At 44.4% G+C, this 24,690-nt stretch overlaps 1 protein-coding gene across 1 annotated transcript in view; it reads right to left on the minus strand.

Moving 5' to 3' along the window:
• Positions 1 to 23,812, minus strand: part of LOC147893432 (uncharacterized) — a 101,978-nt gene extending 78,166 nt beyond the window's left edge. The window contains exons 1-4 of the mRNA XM_087386203.1: positions 23,646 to 23,812; positions 23,400 to 23,430; positions 22,397 to 22,545; positions 22,195 to 22,286 (exon numbers count right to left, since the gene is read on the minus strand). Coding sequence (XP_087242329.1) covers positions 22,195 to 22,286; positions 22,397 to 22,545; positions 23,400 to 23,430; positions 23,646 to 23,665 — 292 coding nt within the window. The 5' untranslated portion in view covers positions 23,666 to 23,812. The remainder of the gene's footprint in view (positions 1 to 22,194; positions 22,287 to 22,396; positions 22,546 to 23,399; positions 23,431 to 23,645) is intronic.
• Between the last annotated feature and the right edge of the window lie 878 nt (positions 23,813 to 24,690).

Here is a 24,690-nt window from a genome sequence, read left to right on the forward strand (position 1 = left end):
AGTCAGCTGAACATCGACCAGACACGTCTGACAATGGCTCTGGATCTGGTGAGGAGTAGTGTCATTGAGGAAGCAAATCAATAATGAATCATTCCTGCTAATCAGCTTGTCTAGACTGTCCCAGTCCCTCCTTCCTCTGTAGCGTCTAACAAGTGCCACCGTCACTCCTGTGGCCTGTCAATGAGTAGAAAGGAGATACTTGCAGTACTCATGTGAGTCACGAGTGTCCACCCAAGGTCCAGTCTGTTGGGTCGTGCACTCTGGCTCTCTGCTACGTCTAGTCCACCTATTGTCCCTGATTGTCATCTGGCGGGGCTTTGACAGTCCCTCCTATGCTCTCCTCTATTCTTGTACCAGCTGATCTCTATGTCTCTGGGCCTCAAGGGGAAAACAGCCACGCATCTCTGATCAGGGTGTGCTAGAAAGTCTCTGAGTGGGCCAAACCCATTGCTGGAAAGACAATCATGCCGCCCACGGATGCCATAGTACAGAGGGCATCTGAATGCAAAATGATCCTCTGTCTCGGTCTCCTGGGTATCACATAAAGTCCACATCTATATCTCACATTGGATGCGCCCTGTCTCAACTTGTAGCCTATATGAAGATAACTGGATTTATCCAATCAAGATCCTCAATGCATGTGGGAGAGTGCCATGTGGCATAGCAGGAGTTATCCCACATGATGAGTTGTGGAGAGGCCTTGGGGAAATGGCCATACTTCTATTTGAAGGGAACCTTTGCTTTGGGGGGGACATATCTTCATGTGAGCCTTATCTTCGTTTAGTCTTTTCATTAGTTAGCATTCTTTTTTATGTATTCGTGCTTTGTAGGTTGCCTTAACCGAGGGCTCAAGACAACCCCCAAACTGTTTGGACACATCAATCTGACACCTGATGCAGGAGAATTTTAATGCAATATCCTATGAGCCCACTACCTGCCAAAGACCAATTTAGATGCCACATGTCAGCCCGAGATTGTCCAAGTTATCGATCATGCCTACATTGACTCAATCAAGTAATGTATCTGAGGGCCTGGAAGCCTATATAAGCAGCCCTACACCACTCTCATTGCTCACAAATATGCCACTTCGCTCTTGTGCATTCATGCGGAGTAAAATCCCAATGTTAATTTATTTGTCTTTTTGGTAATACATTTTATTCCATTACTATTTAGTTCTTTTACACAGCTTATGATTCATGTGTGCGTATTAACAGGACTTGCGCATGGCCATCACCAACTCATCCAGTTTACAAATGCATATACAATATCATCTGATGGGAGAAAAGGAGAAGCTTCTCAATTAGACACAAACCTTTTCCCATTGTCAAGACGGATAAAGGTCAGTCACATGCAATTCATTAAGTACGCCTAAAAGGATGACCTTCATGAGGTATGATGGCAAGATACAGCCTATCTCAATACCCACATGATGCAAGTGTCACGTTGAAAGTTATTTCCAGCTGGTGTAAAAGAACAATTGTAAAAAATGTTTGTTAGCTGCCATGTATCTGGCCAAAGAGACAACTACTCGCTGCATTAAATCATAGAATGGTCACACTCGTGTTCTCACCAGAAAATAAGATATTGTGATATTCAGATGGGATGATTCTCACCACAATATGAAGCAGCCAATCCTACCACTGCATTATCTTGAGCTGTTGAAGGACTAAAATCTCAATATCAGACAGGGAAATACGATACTTGGCTCATTTGATTGCCATTCACTTATAAAGCCACAAAAGAGCAAGCTTACATAGTTTTGCACAGTTATAAGGCACAAAAAACGGTGTGTATTTGGGGGGCTACCAGCCCAAGAAGAACGAAGACTCCTTCAACTTGTCTCAAAACTTAAAAATGACGAGCAGAGGTTGGAGATCTCAATCTGAAGGGTCAAAACATGATTCCCGAACTGATTCAATAGACCAAAAGCCAACAAGAAGAACAATTTCAAGCAATAAGACTCACAGCAAGCATCTTCAAAGGGCGTAATCACTCCAAAAAAAAGCAGAACTCCTACAGCCAGCTAAACAAAATCCTCCTTTACCCTATCAAAGAGCAAATCAACAACCACATCAAATGTCTAACAACATGTTCAACCTGCTTCTAACGTCCCTCCACATTAACTTAAAGCTGCTCCACAATCTCTTCCTCCGAGAAACGATGCAGCCCCTTGGGTTTACAAGCCACTCAAGCGAAGAATTCTCCTTTTGCATCATCCTGACCTGACCGTCACCTCTTCTCATCCCAAAGTAACCAACTGCCCCTCTTCAACTGCATCCTCACCCTCTACCCCCCTCCCTCTCCACCTTCCCTCCTAGAGACACTTAACTTAAATCCCTCCCCCTCATTAGCCCTCGCCATAAGCATCCCTTCACTACCCTAACTTCTCCCAGCAACTTGGCACTCTACCCTTGTGCTTCCATGAGGAACAGATCAAGAGGAGAGTGGAGGCATGGGAGGAAAGGACGGCACATTGGCCATTCAGGCTTTTTGGGGCCTGGATTGCTATAAAATTCGTGCGCCAGTAAGCTTGGACATGGTAGTGGTGAGAGCATTGTGTGTGCAGATAGTGTTTGAATGAGGTTGAGGGGGTGTTACAACCCAATAACATGTCGTGTTATCCTTCTCTCCCCTTTCATCGGTATTCTTTATATCAGCATACAATAGTGCTTTGTTTATGCACGTCATAGTGATCTAAGTTCCCTTGATATGCATTCTGGCAGCATTCACATAGTTATTAACCAGGCATCCTTGATGCAATGCACACATGCAAAGGGTAAATGTGGATTAAGGGACCAGTTCTTGCCTATAGGCATCCCACTCCTCGTTATCTTCTCCATGAGGATTATCCAAACATCAGTTTTTCTTTGGGACTAGCAGTCAACTTTTCGGTTTTCTAGCGATAGCTATTCTAGATGTCCTTATGCCTGGAGTATGGGTAAGATAATAAGGTCGTTGATCCAAAATCATGGGACAGCATTATAGATCCATCTTGATGACTATGGCACTAGGGGGAGAGTCCATTGGCCCAGGGTGCAATGGAACCCTAAACCTAGCCTCATCACATCATTTCTTAAGCTGATTCAAGAGAGGAGAAGACTCCAAGTGATCTTGTTTATCTTCCATGGAGGTTTGCAAATGGACCCCAATGGTTGAAGGTGTGGATATATTAATATACATCTAGATGAGTCCAAGCACATGCCCAAACTCATCTTCCAAAAACACAAACAAACACGGCAATTTAAAATCCCCACTGGTGTCAGCAGTGCCCTAGTGTGGAACATAGTATAAACATATGCCCTCACACATACATATCTGCACAATTGATCATCTATCCACCTTTGCTACGATTAAGTAGTTAGGTACATAAACAAGAAGATGAACAAATAATCTCTAGATGCTTTCCCAATGTTTTTCGTCCATACTAAAGCACATTTTCCTATCGCTAAGACCCACAACAATCACGGTAGTAAATCTACAGTGTTTGACGTGATTACAATCTTATTATGAAATTTACATGGACACTTCACAACAATGACATTGACCTGGCCTTGTAGCCAATTGTCGATTGCTCCTAACCTTCCAAACACTTAGAAACCAAGTTCCATTGCATGCTTCTCTTGGTCTCCAACTTTTGGAAGTCATATGGATGCTTTTCTTGTTAATGAGATTTCCACTAGGTAGCCCAATAATAATTGCAGCCGGTCTCAAAGAAACATTTCATCGATGTAGCCTGCTCTAGCCTCAAATCAAGGGCCAAGGCAAGAGCCCTTTTTTGACCCGATAAGTTTGTTTAATGTGTGTTCATTAGCATTTACCACATGGGTCCCAAAATTTTGGAGCAAGGATTCAATGACAACAATAGTGTCAAGGTTATCTATAGTCAAAATGGCTGAAGTATATTGGCATGCATTTACCAAGTGGGTCCAAAGATTTTGGACAAGGGTTCCACACCAATTTTAGTGTCTAGGGTTATCTATAATCATCTTTCGCAAGAAATGAGGAGTAACTTTACTTACCTTTTGTGTCACCACAATGTAAATATCCTAAGTCAAAGTACAGTTGACCATTTACCTGATCATAGTTAAAGAGTTTTCACATGTGTTAATTATGGTCAAAGAGTTCTTTTAATGGTCAGAAAATTGACTATAGTCATAGATACTTGACTCTGGTCAAGTAAACCCGACTTCGGTCGGGGAGACTTGGTATATTACCAAGAGGATTAACTACGGTTAACCAAAGAACCATAGAGTTGACTGCGGTCAGCGAGTGTTGACTTCGATCAACGAGACTTAGCATGCGCCAAGAGGGTTAACTACGGTTAATCAAGATGTGCCAACTTCGGTTGGAGAGTTGTGCCAACTTCGGTTGGAGAGACTTGACTATAGCGCCTCGACCCTTGGTCAAAGCCCCTTAATTATGATCAAGAGCGTTGACTTCGGTCAACCAGAAAATAAATATATTTTTATATTTGTTATGTGTGTACATGTGTTCAGTGGGGACACCCACCGTGACTAGAATTAGTCCACAGTGTATTGTTTGCATGCAAGCGCTAACAATTAATGGGTGCCATGGTAGTGCGCTTTAATTAATTGTTGCAGGTACTAGGAAGAGTTATTTTCCTAAGCGCTACGAGAGCCTAACAAGAGTCTAGGAGGCGGTTCGCCTGATCAAGTGCTTCGAAGACTCCAGAGTTGCCCTTAGTGGCATGTAATTAGGAAAGTAATGTAGAGTTTGACAAGTGGCTTGTTGCCAAGAAAGAGAGCCTGAGAGCTCATGTATATTCATTCACGTTTGAATTATGTATGAACAGCTCTACGCTGAACTATGTACTCCATCTTCTCTCAAGTAATAAAATCCTTCGGGGGGGGCTAGCCCAACTGTTGTCCTGGGCCCTAGTGTCTCTGTTGAGAGAGGGAGAGAGGGAGAGTAAATGGGAGTATCCTTGCTGTATTTTACGAGGGAAAGGTTACATTGGTATCAGAGCAGGTCTCAGTCCAAGAATTCAGGCAGTAGTGAATGTTTTGGGCGCAAAGAACATTCAAGACCTTATGCATTCAGCTTCAGTAGATAATCTTGTGGCGTTACAAGATCCATCCACGGTACTATCCTTGCACGCAGGACGTGCTGAAAGAAAGAAAACTGATTTTTCAAGAAAGGGTTTCAGCCTCAGAAACCGAGGGGTACTCAGTTTTCAAAGACATATAAAGGCAATCCCCATTCACTCCTGAACAGATAGCTGAGTTTTGCAGAGATGGGAAATGCTTTAAGTGTGGCAAAGCGGGGCATGTGGCTGCCCAATGCCCAGAAAAGCCTTCAACTTCGAAGGGAAAAGAGGCAGAGAAGCCACGGGGACCGCAAAAGCCAATGGCAGGAAGAATCCCTGACATATTGGGTCATGTTTCAAACCCAGAAGAACAAGAATTGCTGCTATCATGGAGCAAAGTCAGAGACCAGCAAGCGCTGATTTTATTTGATCCACTGGCTACTGATAATTTCATATCAGAGGACCTAGCCCTGAGACTAGAAATAAAGATGGAGGAGTTAGGCACGGCTTTGGATGCCAATCAGATGTTCTATGGGAACCCTGTGCCAGTCACTCCCTTGATAGGGAAGCTCCGTCTTCATGTACAAAGTTATGTGGATCAGAAAGACTTCTTCATTTCTCCACTCAAACATCATGATGTAGTCTTGGGTATGCCTTGGTTTCATCGCAAGGCAGTGCAGTTGACTCTTCCTGAAAGAGTGCTGGAGTTAGTACATAGGGGCAAAGTATATAGTGTGGTTGCTGGGAATAGAGGGGAACTATTTGTTGGAATCGGAGTCCTAGTGTGTGTGGTCCTAGAGTCCTAGGAGTGTCCTACAGTTGTGTGAGTGTGAAGAATCTTGAGGCCACTTGTGCCACCTCATGTGGTAGGTGTGATTCCTCCCCTAGATTATAGGATCTAGATTCTCTTGTGTGTGACCTCATCTATGAGGTATCAGTGTGGGAAGATAAGGCCTGCCCAGCCTATAAAAGAGGCAACGTACTTGTTGTGAGATATCATCTATCTATATATCAACATCAGTTCGTGCCTCAGCTCTTGTCTCCAATCATGTGTCTCTCACCCTCTCCCCATTTTCAACAGTTGGTATCAGAGCCACCTTGAAGCTCCTGCCTGGTGGCATTCCTCTCCTCCTGAGCTCCTCTTGTAGCTACTCGTGATTTCCTCTTCTCCTTAGCCTCTCCTTGAGGTGATGAGCTTCATCAACGAGGAGTTGCACACCTACCTTCCATAGCTGCGTGTGAAGGGGAGCGAAAGCAAAGGGGAAGCACTCGTCATGGAGGAAGCGTCCTGCCCATCCTTCGCTGCCACACTTGCGCCACTCTTCTGCTGCCTCTACTTACGCTGCATGCACCACCAGATCTGGAGAAGCTGCCGACCAGCAACAGATTGAATCAGTCGGCCTCCCTCACAATTTGCTCACGCCTTGCCCATTGCTGTTGCCGCCTCTCCGCTATTTTCCCTGGTGCTGGTTGCGGGGTCCGAACCCACGCGCGCTTGTGCGCCATCCTGCGGATCTTCTACCTGCTCGAGCCTGTTGAGTGCACGTACACCCACGCTACTTCTAGTTGCCCACGCTACTTCTAGTTGCCCACGCAACTTCTCCTACTACCCACGAAGCTAGACCTGTGACAGCTCCTATGAAGGTGTCAAAATCCGTCAATGATTTGGCGGCGTCTCGCATGTACTAGCGACTGACGATCTGAGGGCCGTGGCCATCGACTCGCACGTCAACGCAACTCTATGCTGCACCTCTCTGCCCACGTTGCAGCTCCCCTTTTGTAATTCCCTCAGTCGGAATGGATCAGATGCTGCAGCAATTCAGTCGTCATTTTGACTGCCACAGGCCCTGTTCGTGACCGATTTCCTGCCTGAAACCCTAATTTTTGCCCCTTTACAATTTATGCTCAACTTCTCGAATTTTTTGGGTGTTTTCATGATGTGAGGGTTCCCAACCGTTGAACGAGAACTCTTCTGTCAGAAATTTAGAAAAGCCCCAATTTTCTGCAAACCCTAATTTTGCAGCAACCCTAACCCAAAAATTTAGGGCTTTTCTGTCCTGTGTCTTCCTTTGGCATAATTGAAGCTTCTACCATGTAAAATTTGGGCCTTTTTTGAAATCTAAGTAAACATTGTAAGGGATTTAGACACTGGCGGTAATAACAGCTAAGACCTTCCCACCAATGGATACAATAAAAAACTCCTCGTTCATCAAGAAATTTTCAGGGAGCAATTTCCCAACTTGGCAGACAAAACTCCGGCTTCTTCTTATGCGAGAAGGCATATGGAATATCACCAATGGCAAGGAGCCAAAACCCCAAGGTGATGATGCTAGAATCAGTTGGTGGGAGAACCAAAATGATAAAGCAATGGCTATCATTGGCCTAGCTTTAACTGACAACCTTATCCACCATGTGGATTTTGATAAGACAGCAAATGACATTTGGGAAAAGTTAGAGAATTTGTTTGGAAATAAGATCAATAATTCCAAAGTATTTCTCAAACAAAAACTCTTCAAGCTCAAGATGAAGGAAACTGAAACCATCAATGAACACTTGAGCAATCTTGGATCAATTCTCCAACAATTATATGCCATCCGAGCCATTGTTGAAGATGATGATCAAGTTGCTGTACTTCTCTCAAGTATTGAAGACATTTCCAAGTACAATCAGATCCTTGCTATCCTAAGAGTCAGCCGCAATATGAGCTTTAAGGATATGGTAGCTCATCTCATTGATGAGGACCGTAGGCTTACAGAGAAAGCAGAATCTTCCTTCGAATCTGGCAAAGCATTCTTTCTCAAGAATAAGCCCACGAAGAAAGGAAAACCTCTTAAATGTAATTATTGTCAGAAACTTGGCCATCTAGAGGCTCGTTGCTTCAAGAAAATGGCAAAGGTACAAGCCAAAGAACATGCCAATATGGTTGCGGAGCAGAGCGAGGACGAAGACGATGAAGCTACACCTTCTGGACCTGAGGAACAAGCCTACACTGCTGCTATTTCTGGTCTATCCCTCCATGAGGTGATAGATGAAGAGTGGGCTTTCTAGAGTCATGTGTGTTAGGTACTCTGCCTTGGGTAGTCCCCCTAAAATGATGTAATAATTTGTCATTTTTGTGTGCCTTGTCCTATAAAAGGCTCCACTTATTTCCATGTACCCAGTTAGGAGACAGGGGGGTTGTTATGTCTTTCCTTTATCAGGCCTGGCCGAGTTCCAGGATGTTGGTGTACTCCCTAGACCTATGAGTTGGTCATGCATCCATGCTCAGATTTGAGTCTCTGATCACGTTGACACCTAAGCCATGAGAGTGCTTGGTTTAACGTCTGAAATATACTCAGCTGTTAGCCTCTGAGATTGCCTAGGATGCACAGTCTGGATGATGTCATAGTTTCTCACCCTAGCTCCGAAGAGGGGTTTGTTGGAATCGGAGTCCTAGTGTGTGTGGTCCTAGAGTCCTAGGAGTGTCCTACAGTTGTGTGAGTGTGAAGAGTCTTGAAGCCACTTGTGCCACCTCATGTGGTAGGTGTGATTCCTCCCCTAGATTATAGGATCTAGATTCTCTTGTGTGTGACCTCATCTATGAGGTATCAGTGTGGGAAGATAAGGCCTGCCCAGCCTAGAAAAGAGGCAATGTACTTGCTATGAGATATCATCTATCTATCTATCAACATCAGTTCGTGCCTCAGCTCTTGTCTCCAATCATGTGTCTCTCACCCTCTCCCCATTTTCAACACTATTCCCATTGTATCAAATAGTTCTGTTGGAAAAGAAATAAAGTCTATAGTTTCAACTTACATGATTTTTGTAAAAGAGAGAGATGTGGAAATGCATGCTGAAATAAGTGAGGCAAATCAGAATAAATTTTAGTTTCTTGAAAATTTTCAAGATTGCTTTTTTGACACTTTGCCAGGAAAGCTACCCCCTGAGAGACCCGAGGATCATGGCAAAGAACTCATTCATGGCAGCGAGCCACCCAATAGACCCCCATACAGAGTTAGTGCAACTCAGCGAGAGGAGATTATGACTCAGGTGCAGGGGACCTGTTGTCCAAGGGGTTGATTCAACCCAGTTCTTCTCCTTTTTGTTCCCCTGTACTGCTAGTACAAAAGAAAGATGGTTCATTCCGTATGTGCATTGATTACCGCGCACTGAACAAAATGACCATCAAGAATAGATTCCATATTCTGCGCATTGATGATGTGCTGGATCAATTAAATGGAGCTTCAGTTTTCAGCAGGATAGACTTAAAGAGTGGCTATCACCAAGTGAGGATACAGCCTCAAGATGTGCACAAGACAGCGTTCCGCACTACTTTTGGGTTGTATGAATATCTGGTGATGCCTTTTGGATTGACAAATGCCCCAGCTACTTTCAATAGGATGATGGATCGTATCTTCCGACCCTACAAACAGTTCACTGGTACCTTCTTCGATGACATAATTGTCTTTTCTAAGTCCGAAGAAGAGCATAAGGAACATCTTGCTATAGTGTTTCAAGAGCTGAGAAATCATCAGCTCTATGCAAACAGCAAGAAAGTGATTTCTTCCTAGAAGAAATCCATTACTTGGGGCATATAAAATCCAAAGATGGGATACGGATGGATCCGGCAAAGATTCGTGCCATTCACGAATGGCCAGAGCTGAAAACTATCCATGAAGTTCGAAGTTTCCTAGGCCTATGTTCTTACTACAGAAGATTTATCAGGCATTTTGCGGATATAGCCGCTCCACTCCACGATCTTACTAAGAAAAATGCAACTTTCAGATGGGGAATTTCTCAAAAGACAGCCTTCACCACACTCAAGGAGAGGCTGACTACAGAGCCAATCTTAATCATTCCAGATTTGTATCAGCCATTTGATGTGGATTGTGATGCTTGTGGGGAATGTGTTGGGGCTGCATTGCATCAGAATGGTCATGTAGTGGCCTATGAGAGTAGGAGACTCCGGGATGCATAGAGATATCTGGGAATCTATGAGAAAGAGTTATTGGCTGTAATCCATGCCATCCATACATGGAAGCATTATCTTTTCGGTGCAGATTTTACTGTTAAAATAGATCACCAAAGTCTGAGATATTTTCTAACTCAAACAAAACTTTCCGAGAAGCATATGAATGGGCAAATATGCTGTCCATGTATCATTTTCAGATTGTCCATACCCCAGGAATTCGGAACAAAGTGGCAGATGCCTTGTCCCGAAGACCCCAGGTCAACAATGTGACTATTGCTTATCATCAGGACCTGGAAGGCATGAGGGAGCAATATGCTAATGATGCAGATTTTGGCGAGATTTTACAGCAAATGCAAGAGGGGCAGTCCACCAGTCACTATTCCCTGAAAGCTGGGTATCTAATGAAAGATGACTGCCTATGCATCACCCAGGAGATGAGGAAAAAGATTTTGGAGGAATGCCATGCACCTCCCTATGCTGGACATAGAGGAATTACAGCAACAACTCTAGCACTTAGAGAGGTATTTCTTTTGGCCAAGAATGCGGAAAGATATACATCAGTTTGTTACTGAATGCCTTACGTGTTAGAAAGTGAAGTATGATAGACGGAAGGCACCTGGCCTACTTATGCCTCTTCCCGTGCCTCAGGCACCATGGGAAAGTAATACAATGGACTTCATTTTTTATTTGCCAAGATCAAAGTCAAGGAATGATGGGATTTGGACTATCATTGATAGATTCAGCAAGCAAGCTCATTTCATTCTGGTTCGCAAAACCATAAAGGCAGATAAGCATAAAAGAGCTACAGATAAGCATAGGAGACAGCTAGATCTCAAGGAAGGGGATTGGGTACTTTTGAAGTTCGAGAAAGCTAGGCTCCGTAAGTTTAAAGGCAAACAGAAAGTGTATGCAAAGTTATCTCCCAGGTACTATGGCCCTTTCAGGGTTACAGAAAGAATAAATGAGGTTGCATACAGGTTAGCATTGCCAGAGCATTGGAGGATTCACAATGCCTTCCATGTGAGTCTTCTAAAGAAATTCCAGGGGCCAAAGTCTACAGAGCCAGTATCAGAAGATCCACCAGAAGTGGATGAGCTGGAGAAGGTCCTTCAACCAGAGCAGATTATGTACCATACCATATGCAAAGGCCCCCAAGGCAAAGAATTTTACAGATATCTTATAAAATTCAAGAATTATACGGCATTAGATGCCAAGTGGATGGATGAAGACATGTTATCCGAACATCCACAGCTTTTGGATGTTTACAAGGAAGCTTTTCAATTGAGGTCAACTGAATAGAAGCCAAGGGGATGTCACCACAATGTAAATATCCTAAGTCAAAGTACAGTTGACCATTTATCTGATCATAGTTAAATAGTTTTCATATGTGTTAATTATGGTCAAAGAGTTCTTTTAATGGTCAAAGAATTGACTACGGTCAAAGATACTTGACTCTGGTCAAGTAAACCTGACTTCGGTCGGGGAGACTTGGTATATTACCAAGAGGGTTAACTACGGTTAACCAGAGAACCACAGAGATGACTACGGTCAGAGAGTGTTGACTTCGGTCAACGAGACTTGGCATGCGCCAAGAGGGTTAACTACGGTTAACCAAGATGTGCCAACATCGGTTGGAGAGTTGTGCCAACTTCGGTTGGAGAGACTTGACTATAATTAAGGCGCCTCGACCCTTGGTCAAAGCCCCTTAATTATGATCAAGAGCGTTGACTTGGTCAACCAAAAAATAAATATATTTTTATATTTGTTATGTGTGCACATGTGTTCAGTGGGGACGCCCACCGTGACTAGAATTAGTCCACAGTGTATTGTTTGCATGCAAGCGCTAACAATTAATGGGTGCCATGGTGGTACGCTTTAATTAATTCTTGCAGGTACTAGGAAGAGTTATTTTCCTAAGCGCTATGGGAGCCTAACAAGAGTCTAGGAGGCGGTTCGCGTGACCAAGTGCTTCAAAGACTCCAGAGTTGCCCTTAGTGGCATGTAATTAGGAAAGTAATGTAGAGTTTGACAAGTGGCTTGTTGCCAAGAAAGAGAGCCTAAGAGCTCATGTATATTCATTCACGTTTGAATTATGTATGAACAGCTCTACGCTGAACTATGTACTCCATCTTCTCTCAAGTAATAAAATCCTTCGGGGGGGTCCAGCTCGACTGTTGTCCTAGGCCCTAGTGTCTCTGTTGAGAGAGGGAGAGAGGGAGAGTAAATGGGAGTATCCTTGCTGTATTTTACGAGGGAAAGGTTACATTTGGACCTTCTTGGATGATTTTTCCTATTTTTCAAGTTATACTTAACTTGACCAATTTCAAGAGTTTTAACGAGAGACATTTCTTGATTTCGAAAGGAGTTTCACCTAGAAACACGCTTGATGTCTTTGTCTCTCTTTCGATCATGGTGAGCAGCCTAAATGGCCAAGTTGTCTGGAACTACCACTGAACATAATATCAGCAGGTGGGCGGAGGCACAAGGAATTTGGGCACCATCCTAAGCGGGGTTTCGTCCCAAGCACTCAACAGTGGATCATTTAGTCACCATTAGAGAAGCATCAAAGGGAGCCAAGATTAAGAAAGCAGCGATCTACTGCTACTTTGTAGACTTCAAAAAAACCTTCGATATGGTTCCACGTAAGAAGCTACGGGAAAGAATAGAAAGGCTCCTAGTCCCTCAATAACTCAGAGAGAGTATTAGCCGAGTTAGCACAACCACTAGTAGATGGATCCTACTCCAGAGGAAAGGTCGCCATAAGTAGCGACATAGGAGTCAAACAAGGTTGTCCCCTCTTGCCTACTCTTTTTGGTCTTTTCATTGAATTGGAAGACTAGATCAGAATACATAGCAGAGAAGGAGTCCAGGTTGTGAGGTATGCCCTACTATTGCTCATCTACGTGGATGACATAGGCTTCTTCACAAAAAACAAGGAGGACATGCAAGCACACTTAGGCAGTCAACATAGCCAAGACAAAAGTAATGGTGATCAGGACTCCAAATAAATAGATGGACTTCACTTTTGAAGGGGAGCCTTTGGACATAGTCACTACCTAGGGTTAGATAACAACAAGCCTTTGGACATTGTCACCACATACAAATATTTGGGTTGGAATTTGAAGATAACTACAAGTGAAATGCATGCATAGAAAAAAGAACTTTGGGAGGACTAAAAGCTATATGCAGCCTCCAAAATAAGTGCAAGAAGGCACACCTATGGAGCTGGGAAATGAGAAAGTTTTTATTTTCCGTGCTTGTGCAAAAAGTGATCCTCTACGGATGCCCAGCATGGGCACCCGCGCTCTGGAACTTATTGGAGAAGAATAGAAACACTACATAAATGATTTCTCATAGGACAACCAGGGATCAATGTACATTCAGCCCCGTTCAAGCTGAGACTGTTATGATACTCTTTGAGATCAAGGTACAGACACCCTACCCCATTCTACTCGCTGAGACTGGTATGATACTCTCAAAGGGGAAGCATTAATGCCAATACATGATCTATCTCAATAAGCTTGAGAAGATGGATGCAAGTAGGATACCACACAAAGCAATGGAAGCTACAAAGACCACTAGATGGCACAGAGAAGGAACGAAATGGGTGGAATTATGGGGCATAAGGGCTGCTGATATACCAGAAGGTGCATGTGAAATCAGAAATTCAATAACGCAGAAAAAGCTACAGAAACTATGGCAAGACTCGGAGGTAAAAAATGCAGTATTCCAAACAGAAAATTAATCCAATGGAGAGTTATGAAATGCAAAAATATCTCAGGGAACATATATCATTGTTCAAAGGGCATTTAATCTACAAAATAAGGACCAGCTCACATGACCCAAAGGTGGAGAGGGGCAGGTGGACAAGACCCAGGATCCCAAGAAAGAAAAGAATCTACAAAATTTCCTCCATAGGCGAGGTGGAAAAGGAACAGCACGTGCTCCTAAGATGTCAAGCCTATGCACACATCAAAGAGAGAAGCTCTACTCAGTGGAGGCCATCCGACTAGAGGCATCAATATCGATATGGCCCACCGGATACAAAGATCACAAAGACCACACCCCTTGCCATAGTGTGAGACGACTAAACAGACATAAATACGAGATATTTTCGCAGCTCACAGGAGAGCCACCATGGCACCTGGCTATGTCTTCTGACTCCGACTCTGAGATTGAATCTAGCTATTAGTCCCTATTTTTGGACTTTGAGTTTGCGTTTTGTATTTTTGACTTACTCAGCAAAGGGTCTTAGTGAGCCCTTTGCCTCATCCCATAGCGTCTTGTATGAGCATATGTCACTCTGATAATGTACTTTGTCTCTCATTGGCCTGCGAGGCCTCCTGAAGATGTTAACACATCTCTCTCTCTCTCTCTCTCTCTCTCTCTCTCTCTCATTTCGACACTTGATTCATTAGTTTTAGCACTTTAGCTTTTTAGCTTTCAGCAAGGGTCTTAGTGAACCCTTTGCTTCAGCCCTCGGTGGCTTGTATGAGATACCTTTTTGGCGTGTACTTTGTCTCATAGGCCTGCGAGGCCTCTCGCCGACATTGATACATCTCTCTCTCTCTCTCTCTCTCTCTCTCTCTCTCTCTCCCCCTCTCTCTCTCTCTCTCTCTCTCTCTCTCTCTCTCTCGTTAAAAACATAATGTGAGGGAGAGAGAGAGAGACAGGCTAGGGAGTGAAGAAATGGTAGACAAATGTAGAATCCATGAAGGCCTTCATTCATTCATCACCATCACTACTAAATGAGACAAGTGAAGTATAAGCCTTATATAGGCTACACACTCACACACTTGCACCAAGTGCATATGGGATGAGTCCCATAGTGACACGTGGCACTCACACATGACTCACACAAGGACTAGTACTAGATCTCCTAGTATTACACACCAATACATCACATTAACACACTCTTTGACTATGATATCTCCAACACCCCCCTTTAGAGAAAAGAGTGTGAGACCCAACACGCAAAGAGTAGACCAATCCCCCCTCCACCGCAATACTGCAAAGAGCAAGTCCAACTATCCAACACCTCCCGTGTGATAGTGACTTCTCAGTCAACTTGCGACCGGCAAGGGTAAACCATCACTTGTCACCTCCCCTTACTCTGTACTGGGTGGTCAATACCATCAAACCACTCAAGGCTGAGAACCTTTATTGACTAAACACAAAACCACATAGAGCTAAGCATCATCTACCACCTAAGAGAGGAATAGATCATGCAGCATAGAAGATGAAGCTTCCTGCTCAAGTCCAGTAGATGTAGCATAAATCTTCTTTAGCCTATCCAGATTCTCCTTGGTTGAAGTAGTAAGGTCAAGTTGATGAAGCAATTTGTTGACCAACCTCACACCAGTGCTTTGTCATGCTGCTCATCCCTAGCTGAAAGTGGTGTTGATGAGTCTTCACCACGAGGACGAAGCTCCATAGTGTCAAACTGAGATAGCAAAGGCAGCAAGCTGAAATAGATAACCAGCCAATAAAGGAGCTTGTCTAGGGCTCTGAAAGCTTGAGAAAGGCGTGAATTATTAGAAACATGATGGAGAGAGACGGAGAAAAGATTAGGGTGTGAGAAAATGATACATGAATGAAAACATAATGAAAGGCTATCTTATTCATAATCATGAGAAGTACAAGCCTTATATAGGCTACTCACTCACACACTAGCACCTAATGCATAAGGGATAAGTCCCATAATGACACGCGGCACTCACACATGACGCACACACATGAACTAGTACTAGATCACCTAGTACTACACACTAACGCATACATCACCACACTCTTTCGCTATGATATCTCCAACACCCCCCTTTAGAGCAAAGAGTGTGAGACCCAACACGCAAGAGTAGGCCAATCCCCCCTCCACCGCAATACACAAAGAGCAAGTCCAACTATCCAACACCTCCCGTGTGATAGCGACTTCTTAGTCAGCTTGCGACCGGCACGGGCAAACCATCACTCATCACCCCCCCCTTGCTCTGAATTGGGTGGTCAATCCCATCAAACCAAAGTGAAAGACAATACATTCATTTTTGGGGGACAACCTAGGGCAGAGTACCTCTTATTGACTCCAAATACATTCAATTTAGAGGGACAACTCAAGGCTGAGAACCTAAATTTGACTCAACACAAACACACATAGAACTAAGCATCATCTTCCTCCTCAGAGAGGAATAGATCGCGCAACACAGTAGATGAAGCTTCCTACTCAGGTCCAATAGATGTAGCATAAATATTCTTGAGCTTGTCCAGGTTCTCCTAGTGAGGTCAAGTGATGAAGTAGTTTGTTAGCCAGCTTCACATTAATATACGCCATTGCTTTGTCATTCTGCTCATCCCTAGCTGAGAGTGGTGCTCACTGCTGATGAGTCTTGACCACGAGGACAAGGCTCCATAGTATCAAACTGAGGTAACAAAACCAGCAGGCTGAAATGGATAACTAGCAAATGAAGAGGCTGGTCTAGGGCTTTGAAATGGATCAGCAGCCTTCACAAATGCAAGGTAGTTGAAGAAAGGCTTGAATAAGCGTGGCCAGCAGCTAGTCGATGACCTTAGAGGCTCCACGTATGCAAGAGGATAGAAATAGAGGCCTAGTGTGCTCCAAATGTGAACCCAAATCAGAAAGCAGCAGGTATATGCCCTGAAAAGCAGAAATAAACCACGATGTGAGCACTTGTGGGCGTGATATCTGCCCAAGGTGCTGCAACAGGTCCATAACCCTAAAAACAGCTCACTAGGACACTCTAAAGTGCAAAAACAGGTCAACAATGTGAAAGGCGGCTCCCTAGAACAGCTCTGAATGCTGTAGCAGGTCTCTGATGCAAAAAACGGCTGATTTAGATGTGCTGGAGGCCAAGGAACTGCTCAAAAATGCTTCTGTTGTAAGCGCTTCTACAACAGCAACCCTAGAACACCTGGAAAATGCAAGCAGGAGCTCCAAAACTAGTCGAAAATGCCTCCAAATAGGTTGAAAATCTGCAACCAATGCACATGGATGCGCTGCTCTGCTGTAGCGGCCTGGAAACCCTAAAAACGGGGATGAAGGTGCTCTAAAATGGCTCAAATTTCCACACGTGCTGCCCCTAACAGAGCTGAACAGAGGCAGCTATGAAGGGGAGGCAATGGAGAGGCTATGCGTGCAGAAAGGAGGGCAAACGGGCTGCAAAACAGAGGCAGGATGGGCAACAAAGATGGCAGCTTTGCAGAAACCCTAAAAGGATAGAAAGCAGCTGAAAGGAGACAGAAACGAGGCTAAATCTGAGGCGGAAATGTGCAGGGCTGAGGTGGCTGCAGGAAGAAAGGTTTGAGCAGAATTAGAGTTTAGGATTAGGGTTAGTTCTAGGATGACGTGGCAGCTATGGCAAGGTGAACCTGCTCTGATACCATGTTAGAAACATGGTGGAGAGAGATGGAGAAAAGGTTAGGGTGTGAGGAAATGATACATTCATGAAAACATAATGAAAGGCTATCTTATTCATAATCATGAGAAGTACAAGCCTCATATAGGCTACTCACTCACACACTAGCACCTAATGCATATAGGATAAGTCCCATAATGACACGTGGCACTCACACGACTCACACATGAACTAGTACTAGATCACCTAGTACTACACACTAACGCATCACATCACCACTCTTTGGCTATGATATCTCCAACATGAATAAACGTGTCCAGTTGCTGGTCGATGACCTTGGAGGTTCCAAAATGCAAACCCTAATGGAAATGCAGCAAGAATACTCCTCAAAATAGAGAACTGAGTGAACCTGAATCAAATAGCAGCAAGTACATACCCTGAAGTGCAAGAATTAACCAATAAAAGAGCACTTGTGGGCAAGATGAGTGCTCAAGGTGCTGAAGTAGGTCCAAAATCCTCAAGAAGCTAGTTGGAGGGGCGCCAAATGCAATGATATAGCTCGAAATTTGTGAAGCGCTTCAGCAAACCAGCTCCAAGCTATACCGAGATGCTGTAGTAGAGGTATAGGTGTACCAAAATGCACCAGCAGGTCATCAATCCAAGAATCGGGTATTCTAGATGAGTTAGAGGCTAGGAGCAGCCCCGAAAATGACTCTATTGAAGGTGGTTCCGGAGCAGCAACTCCAAAACAATTCGCAAATGCAAGAGCAGCTCCAAAACTGGTCGAAAACGCCTCCAAAAGTGACGAAAATCTGCAATAAACATTCACTGAAGTCGGCTTCTGCTGCAACAGCCTGCAAACCCTAAAAATGGGGATGAAAGTTGAAACAGCTCCAAAATTACTCGAATTTCCACACGTGCAGGCATCTCTTGGAAGGCGTGCTGACCAGCAGGCAAAGAAGGAGAAACTGCACCGACTTCAGCTCTAAGAGGCTATCAAGAGCCTAGATGCTGCTCCAAGAGACCCGATCTGAGGCGCCTATGAAGGTAAGCTGTTGAGAGGTTAGGCAAGCAGAAAGGGGCGCAAGAAGCTGCAAAAGAGAGGCGAAATGAGGGCAGCAATGAAGGCGAGCTGTGGAGGTAGTAGGCAGGCTGGAAACGGAGGCCGAACTGAGGTGGCTGTGCAGAAACCCTAATCGGGTAGGAGCAAGGACAAGGCAGCCAGAGACGAATTAGGGTTAGGAAGATCATGATGTGGCAAGGCAGCTATGGCAGGGTTAACCTGCTCTGATAACATGTTAGAAACATGGTGTGAGGGAGCGAGAGAGAGAGGCTAGGGAGTGAAGAAATGGTAGACAAATCTAGAATCCATGAAGGCTTTCATTCATTCATCACCATCACTACTAAATGAGACAAGTGAAGTACAAGCCTTATATAGGCTACACACTCACACACTTGCACCAAATGCATATGGGAGTCCCATAGTGACACCTGGCACTCACACATGACTCACACAAGGACTAGTACTAGATCTCCTAGTACTACACCCCAATACATCACATCAACACACTCTTTGGCTATGATATCCCCAAGATCTCTCTCTCTCTCTCTCCCCCCCCCCCGCCCCAGGCCCTTAGGCCACACTTGCGTTCAACTCGCCTCACTTCCAAGCAATAGCTCTAAGGTCGCAGCAAAGGGGGGAGAGGGGGGGTCTTTTCCCTTTCGTAACCCCTAGCTCAGCTGAATCCCTAGCCCAACCAGAGGGTTATTCTCAGTTAGGCGTATCTATAGATATGGTCAGCATGGAATGACCAAGCCTCTTTCTTCTTCTTCTTCTTTGAAATCGCCCTCAACCCTAGCAATCTCAACCAAGAAGACTCAATATGCTACAGTGGCAGCCATGACCCCCTCTCCGTATGCAGAATCGACCCATTATGGGCAAAAATCCCTCTATGAGGTCTGAATCAACCCATTTTTGGGCACCATGAGCAGATGTTTTATCTACAGCAACAGATAAGAGAGATGATGCTAGACTTCAGCCCCTTGAAGGACCTGGGAAGCGGGAAGTGGGCAGTAATCGATCAGGTTATGCGGTCTTGTAAGGCCTCTCCCCCTACCCCTCAACTAGTCTCTACAGTTAAAGATCTAGGTCATATAAAGTACAAACAATTACGAAGGAAGTGACCGTGGAAGTTGATACAAAAGCAAGTAAAGCTGATATTCAAGAAGAGATCAAGGAACGCAAAGCCAGACGTGAGAATGCACTAAAGATTAGAATAGGGGGGCTCCCTCAAGACAGGTACAAAGAGAGGCTCTTTCAGTGAGACTAACACACATGTCAAAGCAGCCATGACCGATATTGAATGGCACAATGATGATGAGGGTGATGATGAAGTAAGTAATATCCGACACTCTAAGGGACACGCTATAATTATGTGTGTTCATATTTAATTTTGATTTTGCTTGAGCTCTTGAGCTCAGTAGATCAGCATAGATTACTACTCAGCAAGGGCCCTAGCACGCCCTTTGCTCCAGCCCATTGAAGCTTGTATGAGTCTCTTTTTGTGCATTTTGTCCCATAGGCCCGCAAGGCCTCTTGCAGACATTAATACATCTCTCTCTCTCTCTCTCACACACACACACACACACAAGATTATCCGACAGACAAATAAGCTGAAGGGTACAAGGGTATGGATATTTGAGGAGCTAACTCCAACTCAGCTCAAAACAAACTCACTAAAGTGAAGGATGCACGCAAAGCTGGAAAATGGGCAGTCTACCAGGATGGATTGGCATTAATCAGAGACTTTCAAATCTAAACCCAAAGACCCTCAATCTTAAACTGATGTAATGAAGGCCATTTTATAATATTATGATAGAACCTGATTTGAGATGTGTGCTATAATAACCTCGAGATGAGATGCCATGTGCACTCTAGTCTATCCAGATGTTGTAAGTCATTTTGACATATTGCTTTTTGTACTATAGGCGTGTGAGGCCTCCCGTGGACATCTCTCTCTCTCTCTCTCTCTCTCACAAGATTATCCAACAGACAAATGAGCTGAAGGGTAAAAGGGTATGGATATTTGAGGAGCTAACTCTAACTCAGCTCAAAACAAAGGAATATTAAACTCACTAAAGTGAAGGATGGACGCAAAGCTGGAAAATGGGCAGTCTACCGGGATGGATTGGCATTAATTAGAGACTTTCAAATCTAAACCCAAAGACCCTCAGTCTTAAACTGATGTAATGGAGGCCATTTTATAAATTATGATAGAACCTGATTTGAGATGTGTGCTATAATAACCTCGAGATGAGATGCCATGTGCACTCTAGTCTATCTAGATGTTGTAAGTCATTTTGACATATTGCTTTTTGTACTATAGGCATGTGGGGCCTCTCTCTCTCTCTCTCTCTCTCTCTCTCTCTCTCTCTCTCTCTCTCTCTCTCTCTCTCGTGCGCGCTCTCGTTCCCTCCATGGTTCCGTGGGATGAGATCAACTAGACCCGCTCCAGCTTTCTACATCACGGACTTGGGGAGGGGCCCAAGAGTTCCCTACCAAGACTCCCTTCTATGGCAGCCATTTCCTAAGAGTGTCGGAGGATGGAGTGATCATCAGAGCCCAATATATGGAGGACAGGCGAGTTTCACATGCCCTTAGGATTGCCATTGGACAGATGCGGTTATTATCCCATCAGCTGAGGATTGAGATACGGAAAGCTGCAGGTAGTATCTAGGGAGTAGTGGATTTGCACTCTAGGAGTGCCCGGTTTACTATGAGATCCGACGGCGCTATCATTGTCTCTTCCAAGAGGGTCATGGCTTCGGGCCTCTCTCCCAATTGATTCACTACCAAGACGAGGCCTGCATTGGCCTCTATTTGATAGAGATAAGGCGTCATAGAGAGATCCTTCTGCGTCAAATCACAGAGCATAAGAGGGCTGCTCAGCAGGAGATAGGGGTGGATTGCACTCAGCGACATGTCACAGATTTCTACACATTCGAGTCCACTCCTAGGAATGTAGAATTAGAGGAGGAGGAGATCGACAACATGAGAACAGTATGGACCAGTGAGATGAGACGACGACGAGGAGGGTTGCAGCCAAGAGGGTTGCAGCCAAAGATGCACGAGCCACACACGATGCAGCGACGGACCAGAGCACACACAATGGAGGTCCAGCCCATCACAGCTCTTTTCGAAGGAGACTGCCTGACGAGAGGCGTCACTATTGATATGCCCATCGGATACAGAGATCTCAGAAACCATGCCCCCCACCACAGCGTGAGACGACCAGATAGACCAAGATACAAGACATTTTCGCAGCTCACTAGAGAGCCAACATGACACCTGGCTATGTCTTGTGGCTCCTACTTGCTATTAGTCCCCAGCTTTGGACTTTGAGTTTGCCTTTCAACCGCCACTCCAGAATCTCGAAGTGTCTCTATCAACCACTTAGGAACATTACGAGAACCCTGAGCCTTCTCCTGTTGTGGGGGCTAGGGTCAAGAACAATAGCTCGGCCGTCATGATCACCAGGCTCTCCAAGAATCTATGGCTCCTCACCCGTGGAAACCTAAACCTACTCCTCGAATATCACATCCCTGCTGACCACAATCTCTCTCTTGATGTCGTCATACAACGTGTAACCTGTTGACAAAGAATTGTATCCTACAAGGACCACCTTGTGGGATTTGCAAAAGGTATGCTTTGTAAATCAACCATGGACGCCACAGATACATTATCTCGTTTGTAGAAGCTTTTGAAAGTGACTTCTTAGTTTGTTGCACCAAACAGAAGGACGTCACAAAAGGTCAAGTTAAGAAGAAACCTGTTTTACATTTGGGATAAGCATTCCAAGCTTCTTCCTCAATTTGGAGGGAGCTTGCAGGTGCTATGGCAGTTAGCCAGGAAGGAAATTTGCTGCAAAAAGTAAACTGCCAATAAGAAAATTTTGAAGAAACGTGGAGATATTTAAGATAGAACTGCAGTTCCGAGTAAATTATGAAAAGAATGACGCTGGAATATGATACCTTCGCAAATGATAAACTTTTAACGTATATTGGCCTTCACCCAATTCCTCGTCTTTGAAGGGCTTGTTCGATAGTACCTCCACTCCCTCGTCATGAGATGTATTTTCTTGCTGCATTTTGGTCACCATGTACATCTGTGCAACTCTATACTGTTGTTTCGTTCACAAGCATGAGGACAACAGAATGTACATAATCAGAGCTTGAAGAAGAACAAGTGAGTTGTCTGCACACAAGTTAGTTTCTCAAAGCACACATAGCCTGGACTTCCAAGGATATCCCCATATGTAAAGAAAAGCCTTCTTAACACGTAAACACAGTCGCTAAATTTTAAAGACAGAGAAAATTCTCTTCTCAGAAGTCACTACGGAAAAATCCATTTTATAAGCCGCATAAGAGATCCACCAAGCATACAAAACATATAGCCCATCATCATACATCCAGGAAAGCACACATCAAATGCAATGCATCAGTCCATAACATATTATTCTAAAATTCTTAGACACCACTCTAGGACACTGTAGGCCGCAAGTATTATCAGGTGAATACTATTGCATCGTAGAAAACAAGGCCTGAACGACTAGAAAAAGGACCCCGGTTATCCAAGGCAGCGCCCATACTGCCAGCCATGTCAGCTATAACCACATGGACCCCGTATTGTCATTTAAATTGGGAAGCATGCAATTGCAATAACTGCATGTCTGCCTGTAACAGGCAGACCCGTCCCCACCCCAAAATAAAATCTTACTTTGGATTATTGGCAGCAGCAGTTCCCCTTCAGGCCTTCTCACTTTATTCCTTTCTTTGAGGACAGGCGGGAACGGATTGTATGCATAGACCTCAAACTTCTATCTCTTCCCTCTTTTCGTACGTGGCTTGGCGATAGCTAACACAGATCACCGCCGAACTTACTATTATTGGTTTGGTAACTTGTTTACATTTCCAAGTTCAGTTTTTTCATGCAGGCGCTTCTATGGTCCTCAAAGTACTGTGCTCATATACGTACCTCTTCTAGGGACAATGGCATCATCACCCGACTGCGACAAGCGTAAAGTCAAGGATTTAAAGGTAGGTTGAGCGATTGAAGCCGTTTGCATTTCCCAGGGAGGACAAAACCCAAATTTAAAAAATTAAAGAAAAGATTTGCCAATGCAGAAGAGAGCGAAAGCGTCTCAAAATCGGGCAGCAGCGGTGGAAATCTCGTGCGATTGAGGCAAAGAGAAAAGCTATAAAATCGTTGAGGAAAGGATACAACTCGGTGATTTGCACCATGACTGAGGATCGAATGTTTGAAATTCACAGAAACGAGGCCAGGTTCTAGCTCTTGCGTTAATCTTGTCGTTGTGCGAGGGAAGAGGACACCGTAACTTGTCGTCTCCACGGGCAAAAATTATTACGTGCACGTTTGGTCTTCAGTGGAAAGGGGTCTTAGTCCACGCGGCTGGCTGACTTGGCTAAGGTGCCAAGTGGCTTTCAACAAAAATGAGCGCTCACGTGCCCACGGGCCCAAGAGTCTCTTGCCACGTGGATTCTGAATGGGGTCACGGAAAAGATCCACACGTGCCAGAAACCCAGGGGATTAGCAAGACTAGTTCTGTACCCATGCTTTGCACTGGCATTAAATGCGCCAGAATTTAGGCTGGTGATTTTGAAATCTGAGGGGGGGCATGCCACGTGGAGGGCCTCAACTTGCAAGGAAGATGGTGCCATTGCTCACCACATGGCACCCTTCTCTATTAGAGATATAGAGATAGAGATAGATAGAGATAGAGAAGAGACAGAGAAGAGAAGAGATAGAGAAGAGATGAATGGTTGTTGCATGCGAGCGACTGCCAGAACAACCCAGCAACCACCGGGTCAAATAGAGAGAGAGAGATGAGCTTCTATCATGAAAGATGGGCTTACCGCTTTGCACGACGTGAAATCTCTATAGCTTGCCCCTAGCATGCAAGTGCTAACGAAACCACATTGGCGGGTGTATTTTCCCCCTCATAATATTGAGGTTTGCGATAGAGGGTGTTATACTCGTACGTCTCTCTCTCTTCATGCAATACACCAAAAGCAAAACTATTTCAAGAGCCATGCAAACTATTGGCTGAGTCAAGGGCGAGTCCAAGAGCATCATTTTGCTCATATTTTAAAGCTAGTCATGCGTACAACGACACCAATTTTGACCTTTGATTTGTGCATTCTAGACTGCTTTATGAGTTCCATGTGCTCTTCTAATTGGTGTCAAGTTTTGTTTATTTTCCAATGTTCATACTTGGCTATCCACATAGGACAGAAGAGGCACCTAA

The sequence above is a fragment of the Dipteris shenzhenensis genome, chromosome 15 (assembly GCF_047967505.1).
Source record: "Dipteris shenzhenensis isolate YYH24624 ecotype China chromosome 15, Dip_SZ_1.0, whole genome shotgun sequence".
Lineage (NCBI taxonomy): Eukaryota > Viridiplantae > Streptophyta > Polypodiopsida > Gleicheniales > Dipteridaceae > Dipteris > Dipteris shenzhenensis.